The 7,500-nt window shown below is 38.7% G+C and overlaps 1 protein-coding gene across 1 annotated transcript in view; it reads right to left on the bottom strand.

Annotated features, from left to right (window-relative positions):
• The window catches only part of Polr1A (RNA polymerase I subunit RpI1), a 27,697-nt gene that overhangs the window by 10,708 nt on the left and 9,489 nt on the right, over nt 1-7,500 (bottom strand). Inside the window, exons 6-18 of the mRNA XM_043007346.2 lie at nt 7,109-7,500; nt 6,692-6,892; nt 6,181-6,405; nt 5,752-5,943; nt 4,778-5,473; nt 4,484-4,657; nt 4,171-4,329; nt 3,791-3,948; nt 3,368-3,449; nt 2,980-3,180; nt 2,688-2,816; nt 2,326-2,493; nt 1,634-1,818 (exon numbers count right to left, since the gene is read on the bottom strand). The exon at nt 7,109-7,500 is cut by the window's right edge and continues 129 nt beyond it. Coding sequence (XP_042863280.2) covers nt 1,634-1,818; nt 2,326-2,493; nt 2,688-2,816; nt 2,980-3,180; nt 3,368-3,449; nt 3,791-3,948; nt 4,171-4,329; nt 4,484-4,657; nt 4,778-5,473; nt 5,752-5,943; nt 6,181-6,405; nt 6,692-6,892; nt 7,109-7,500 — 2,962 coding nt within the window. The remainder of the gene's footprint in view (nt 1-1,633; nt 1,819-2,325; nt 2,494-2,687; nt 2,817-2,979; nt 3,181-3,367; nt 3,450-3,790; nt 3,949-4,170; nt 4,330-4,483; nt 4,658-4,777; nt 5,474-5,751; nt 5,944-6,180; nt 6,406-6,691; nt 6,893-7,108) is intronic.

Raw genomic sequence — 7,500 nt, 5'->3', positions numbered from 1 at the left:
GTTGTATTGAGAGACTTATATGTATCATACAACAGGCTCTGTCAATGCTGCACAGTTGACAAATTGTAGAATAGGGTCCATATCAGCTCATTATTTTCTTTATACTCAGTGTGATAGAAGTATTGCAGTTTTACGGGAGGACAAAAATCAACTTTATTTTTTCGTATTTATGTACTGTCATGAACAAATACGAAACCTATAACCATCCAAATGAACTTAACATGAAGAGATAGGGAGGAGAAAGGAAACCTGTGCTTATGACTGTGAGTGCCACAGTAAAATGTATCCCTACTGGCACTTGGGCACATTGTAGACACTGGGCATGGTTTAAGCCACCTTCCTCTTCTCATTCTGCTTGCATATCATTCATTGGCGGTATTTTAGAGCAAGAGGTCACTCTATAAAGATAGTGCGTGCTAGAGACCTTGAATGGCTGCCATTCAAGGCTCTCTCTCCTGCTGGCGCTAGAAGAAAGTGGTGCCATCTAGGTTTTGGATGTTAACCCATTGCAGACGGAGATAAATTTGCTTGCCCAGCCTCCAGGATAGGTTTTATTTTAGAGAGAGACCACTTGAAGCAATATAATTTGAAGCATCCAAATCTCTTTCAGTCATTCATTGTAAAACTAGAGCGGTTTTTGTGTTTTATTTTTTTGCGTGTTTTATTGAGTTTAGAGACTTATATGTGCCGTATGACAGGCTCTATCAGTGCTGCAGTTGACTAAAATTGTAGTATGTTATCCATATTAGCTCATTATTTTCTTTATACTCAATGTGATAGAAGTATTGCTGTTTTATTGGAGGACAAAAGGCAACTTTATTTTTTCGTATTTTTGTGCTGTCATGAACGAATACGAAACATATAACCACCTACAATAAAGATAACAAGAAGAGGTAGGGAAGAGGAATGAAACCTGTGCTTGTGACTGTGAGTGCCACAGTGAAAGACATCCATATTGGCACAGGAGCACATTTTAGACACTGGGTATGGATTGAGTCACCTTCCTCTTCTCGTTCTGCCTGCACATCCTTCATCGGTGGTACTTTAGAGCAAGGGTTCATCAACTTAGTGTGTGCCATCGCTCTATAGAGACAGTGCATGCTAGAGACCGTGGATGGGTGCCATTCAAGGCTCTCTCACCTGCTGGTGCTAGAAAAAAGTGGTGCCATCTAGGTTTTGGACGTTAAGCTTGCACGATATTACGGTAATTATAGTAATTAGGACTGCAGTAGCCATCATCACTCATTCCTTTTTCATAGCAAAATAAAATAGCACAGTGATCCAAAATCCCCGAACGTCGTGTACGTCATGACGCCCGTCGTCAGGCCAAAGCTCCTACGTCATGTATGTCATGACACCCGTACGCAATGGGTTAAGTGAAACCCATTTTTCTTAATATTACGGCCATTATTGTAATTATGATTACAATTGTCATAATCACTTACTCATTACTCATAGCACACTAAAAACCAAAATCCCTGAACGTCATGTATGTCATGATGCCCATACGCATTGGGTTAAGATGCCCAGCCCAGACTGAACGTGTTCAGATGTGGCCTATCCCAGAAGGCTATTTCACCTATACCCAGATATCTACAAATGAATTTGAGGTCAAAATCAAATATGAACCTACTTTGTTCTTTCCTCTTCTGGCAATTCAGCCCATATTTCCTTCAGAACTTTATAGGAATCAGGACGGCCTGTCTTCTTGCAGTATCCAGTGGCTTCAATTGTCTTTGACATCTTCTTGCAGAACTTGAGGAACCCAGAACGCCGACCACTGCCAGCCTGGCCATACTTCTTTACCCATTTCTTTAGCTATGTAGGACAATAGAAAAAAGGTATCACAATGTAAATTCATGCAAAGAAGCAGACAAATATATGGCAATAATATGTCAGAGACAGGAACAACTGGAATCTGACTTCCATGATAAAATTAAGTCATAAAAAAAGAAAGAAAAAAAAGTATATATGCATACACACATTTACATATACATATAATATTTGTATGTACATATATATATATACAAATTTTATAAGTACATATATCTATACAAATTTTATAAGTACATATATATATACAAATTTTATAAGTACATATATATATATACAAATTTTATAAGTACATATATATATACAAATTTTATAAGTACATATATATATACAAATTTTATAAGTACATATATATATACAAATTTTATAAGTACATATATATAAAATATGTAAGCATATATACAGTACACACACACACACACACACACACACAAATTGCCAGCAAAGAATCTTAGCATGACTAATCTTCTCTGGAAATCACTCTTCCTATACCTTCTTGGTGTAGTGGTCCACTTCCTCCTTATCCCCAACAGACTTAGCAATGTTCAGTGAGCGGTCTTCCAACAGCCTGCTGTAATTGTTTACCAACACATCCATGGTGTCAGTATTTTTCAGGAAGGGAACCTTTGTCACATCCTGTCCATCTTCTCCATAATTAAACTGTGGGCAGAACAGTATAGCTGGGGTGAGGCAATTCCTTGACCTTTATCATGCCAAAATCCATATAATTTTCTTAGTGCCCACTTGTATCTTAGACTCTAAAAATGATGAAGTGGATGGTGCCTTTATTTACTGACTGAACAATCTCTTGCAATTATAATTATGAAACTTGCAAAGAGGAATCTAATCCTTACCTGAAGTACAAGCCCATCACTGTTTCTCACTGTCATGTCATATTTGACCTGTATCCCTTCCAAATGCTTGATAAGACACCGTTGTAAATAACCACTGTTTGCTGTCTTTACAGCTGTATGTTGTAAACTCTGGGGAAGATAGAATAGAATAAAATAAAATATGCATAAGATATGATACTTCTGGTACCAGGGCTGTCTACTGAACCATACGTATATAATAAAACTAGAAGTAGCTCATTTATCTGTTTTGACTGAGGAAATGGCACTGTTATTAACTATCATGTCTACTTACATCACGGCCTACAATGCACAAGTAGAAATATGCCTGAGGATCCATGCCTGTCATGAAGCGATGGGGGATATAACCTCCAGCACGAGGATTGGCTTCATAAGGTTTGAACGATGGCAAGAATTTCCCTGTTATGCTGATGGGCATTCTCTTGCCGTCAATAGCCACAGATCCAAAGAGTGAAGCCATCTGATTCATGTTAACCTTGAGGTGTAAAGAAGAGAGACATTTAGACCTTTCTCACTCTGAATCTAGTTCATGTTCTTCAATATGACCTATTATTAGTTTCTATTAGATTTTATCACTAGTTGCTAATAATGAGTAAATTCAAAGGAACTTCCACTGAAATATTTGAAATGAATGACAAAATTAAACTCTAGAACCTTCTCACCTTTGAACCCTTTGCACCAGTGTCCACCATCATTCGCATGTGGTTGTCTAAGCTGCAACGGAGCAGTCCTTTCTCGTTTTCCCTGTGTCAACAAGATGAGATGGAATGATCTTGCGGACATTTTCCTTCATCACTTAAAAATATTAATTAACAAATACTTCTTCATACAGAAAGTACCAGACAGACTTAACCCTTTCATGACGGTGTGTCACACCCGTGTGACACGGCTAAATGCCCGATGATGGGGCGACGCACCAGTGTGACGTTCCCGATGCAATATTGCATAGGCCCGGCATAGGGGGTTTCCACTTATCGCTGGGCCCATCAGGATAGGGTTAAGTTCCCTTGCACACACTATACCTAATTACACATTCATAACAAAGTTACAACACTTACAAATTATATCAGTCACAAAGAACTCACGCTGTGATCTCCGAGGTGGTGGGGCCAAGAACAGCTGTGTACGCTGCATCAATGGCAGCCATTTCCTTGTCATTCCCAGACATGTGTGAACTTTCAAAGTAATCCCTAAATTCCTCTTCTGGGACATTTAGCCTCTGACTTACTTTGCTGTGGGCCTTCTGTAATATAGTTCACAAAAAAAATTATTTAAATAATTGTGTGCAAAAGGTTTGCTTTGCTACTATTTGGTTCAATTTTTGTGAATAAAGGTATACTAGATCAACTCCCTAGAATATTAAGAATGAAAAAAATATTTTGAGAATAAAAATAAAAACTAGTACATTAAAAAGCAAGTTTCTTTTAGTATCATGGTATCACAAACTATATTATGACATTTTTACCTTGACCAAGTCTGCTAGACTTTCCCTACGTTTCTTGCTGAGAGTTTTTGGTGTGACAAACTCCTTTACACTAATGGTGTGCCCTGACCACTGTAGGTAGTACACACACAGTCTGTTGATGGCAGTCAATACTCTCGATGCAACTGACCCTCCATATAGCTGAAGGATAAAGGGATAAGAAAGATTAAACCAGCTTATCTATCAATCTATCTAAAAATAAAAGAATCCAAATCCATTCTTGAAGACGACCATGACACCTTCACCTGGCTATTCTGCTATTCTTTAGATATAACCCATTACAAAACTGACTTACATCATAGCAAATGTGGACCAAGCCATGGCTGGTAGATCCTATGGCACTCTTGTCAATCACGCCTGACAGGAGCTCTCCATCTCGCATGACAAAGTCTGATTCTGTCATGGACTCCTTTCTTTTCTCTGGATCTCCACCTGCCTTCCACTTTCTGGATTCACATGTCTGCCACAACTGTCCAGTAAAGGAAGAAGAATATGAATAAAAGATCTCAATACATGATTTAGCATGTACATATAAATCAATAATAACAAAAAAGAAGATGGGCTACATAACAAAGACTTTTCCCCTTACATCTACTTTAACTGAAGTCTTAAAGTTGAAAGAAGGTCTGGCCTTTGTCTTTGGGATGATGTTATAAAGGAGGCTGGAGATGACCTGCTTTCCAGACCACAGCATCTTTGGCTTCAAAACAGATGGAGGGAGAATCTCAATCTTCCTGGTCTCTTCAGAGAGTGCTGAGTAGAGCAACTGCTGGTAGTCCTCCTTGCAGAAGAATGTCCCTCGCATGGTAAGCATGACACTTGACACAACACAATCCTGGATGAGACCTGCCAGTGGAGAGCCGTCCTTGGGAGTGAGGTACTGGTTCTTGGTTGTGATGAGGTGGTGAGCCTCACTGCGTGCCAGCTCATTTTGGGGGAAGTGCATGTTGAGTTCATCTCCATCAAAATCAGCATTGTAGGCCTTGCAATTGGCATAAGGCATGCGCAACACACGGTCTTTTGGCATAATTCTTGATCTGTGAGCTTGTATACTTGGCCTATGTAAAGTTGGCTGACGGTTCATTAGAACTAAATCACCATTTTGCAAATGCCTGTAGACAATTTTGGCAGCATTTACTTTCCTCACATGTGACTCTGTTGGAGTGAGCAACTGCTTAGCTATGGCAATACGCTGGTTCTTATCTAATGTACCAAGACGCTTCTTTCTGCCCTCTTCATCCTCAACCATTACGGCTCCTGGGTACACTTCTGGTCCATTTATCACCTACAGAAAAATAGATAACAATAATAATAAAAAAAAATAATAATAACAATGATAATATTAAAAAGAAAAAAGAATAGAAAAGAAAAGAAAAAGAGAGAAAAAAAATATATATGTATTTATTTATATATAAAGAATTTGAACATATAAACATTAATTACTTTTAACTGCTACATAAAAGACTTTCTCTAGAATAAGAAATTATGAAAATCTTTCTCACTAAGTCAATGCAAAGGAAAAAGCCAAATCTAGCTCTGGCCACACAATGAAGAGATACTAACCAACTGCCTCAATTCCTCCACATTCCACTGCGTCACTGGCACAGGGTAAGAGAGTCGGATGGCAAAGTCCATGGGCACACCCACTTCGTCCACAGCAAGGAGGGGATCAGGGGCCGCCACGGATCTTGCCGAGTAATTGACTCGCTTGCCCATCAGGTTCCGTCGGAAGAGGCCATTCTTTTTCTCAATCACCTATAAAAAAGAGTAATGAGGAAATAGCAATATAAAAATGATAACAAAGATATATATATATATATATATATATAAATATATATATATATATATATATATATATATATATATATATATATATATATATATATATATATATATATATATATATATATCCAAAGAAATAAAATTCTCCTAATCACACTCAAGGATATACACACAACTCTATAATTCTAAAACCAAAGTAAAATACCCTACCTGTCTAATCCCCTTGGTCGTAACCTTGACCATGCGATTGAGATCGGCATCAAAGATGTTGTCTACGCTTCCTTGCATTTGGAACCAAACTGTCTGACTCTTCTCTAAGGGATTCTTTCCAGGAATCTCGGAGATAATGTAGTTGAGAGTGTCGGGGAGTTCTTCAATGGTCCCGTTCACTAGAGATATGAGGAAAGTGAGGCATTTTGACAGCTTCACAACATTCTGCAAATAAAAAACACCAAAAATTGAGGTTGTGTTTCATATTGATATCAGCAATTTTAACCCTCTCTGGACGGGTGGTACACTACTGTACCACTCATTCAAAAGCCCAGTGGCCGGGCGGCACGATATTGTGCCAGCCATTTAATTGATTTAGGCCTAAGCGTTCGAAAGCCCCGGCATTGTGACATGCAAGGCTGCAAAGGTCAAAGAAATGAGATACACATAATCATCACATAGCATATTGATCTATATGTGTAAAATATAAAAAGGTCACAGGACATCATACCTTCAGGAGAGTGCTTGTCTCATGCTCCACTGTCATGCCATTTTGGAAGTCACAAGGGCGGTATTTTGGAGGTATCACGAGCAGTGTGTGAATGAAGAACATGTCTGTGGGGTATTTCAACTCTGAAGTGGCCAGAATGGGAAACAGGTGCTTCAATAACTCGCTGTCTTGGAGCCAGACCTTTCGTAGAGCATTCCTTACCTGGAAAGTATGATATTCACTACTGAGTCCTTCTTTGATACCTATACACCAGTGGATAAGATCATTCGTTTCCATGATAAAAGAAAATTATGAGTAAAATATAACAATGGATAAGTGGACAAATTTAGATGCAAAATTATAACAAAAAAAACATAAAAAATAGGTACCACAGTGAAACTTTACTTGACTGAATAATTAAGCAAATATGTAAATTACCTGCTCAGGTGTTACATATGACTGTGAGTCTGACACAATACTTGACTTGGAAAATTCCTTAGTCTCCTCCTCCTCCTCTTCACTTTTATCAACATCCTTCTTTGGGCTGTCCTCTTCATCCTCACCATCTTTTCCTGGACTGCCCTCTTTATCATCAGCATCCTTTCTTTGGCTGGTTTCATCCTCATCAGAATCTTTATCCTCAGCCTCATCATATCCATCAGACTCATCTTCGTCAGAAAAAACACTCTCACTCTTTTTTGACATGGGTTTGGCCTGAGCTTTGGCCTTGGCTTTAACAGGTGTGGCAGTCCTCTTCATTTCCACATTTGGTCTCCTCGTTACCGTGGCTGATTTGTTGGCCACCATGAACCTGGAATTCTGGAGGGTCA

This window comes from Penaeus japonicus, unplaced genomic scaffold, assembly GCF_977035675.1.
Source record: "Penaeus japonicus unplaced genomic scaffold, GWHDUDI00000001_assembly GWHDUDI00000006, whole genome shotgun sequence".
NCBI lineage: Eukaryota > Metazoa > Arthropoda > Malacostraca > Decapoda > Penaeidae > Penaeus > Penaeus japonicus.
The sequence above is the reverse complement of the archived record's forward strand: the minus strand, read 5'-3'. Positions and strand labels throughout refer to the sequence as shown.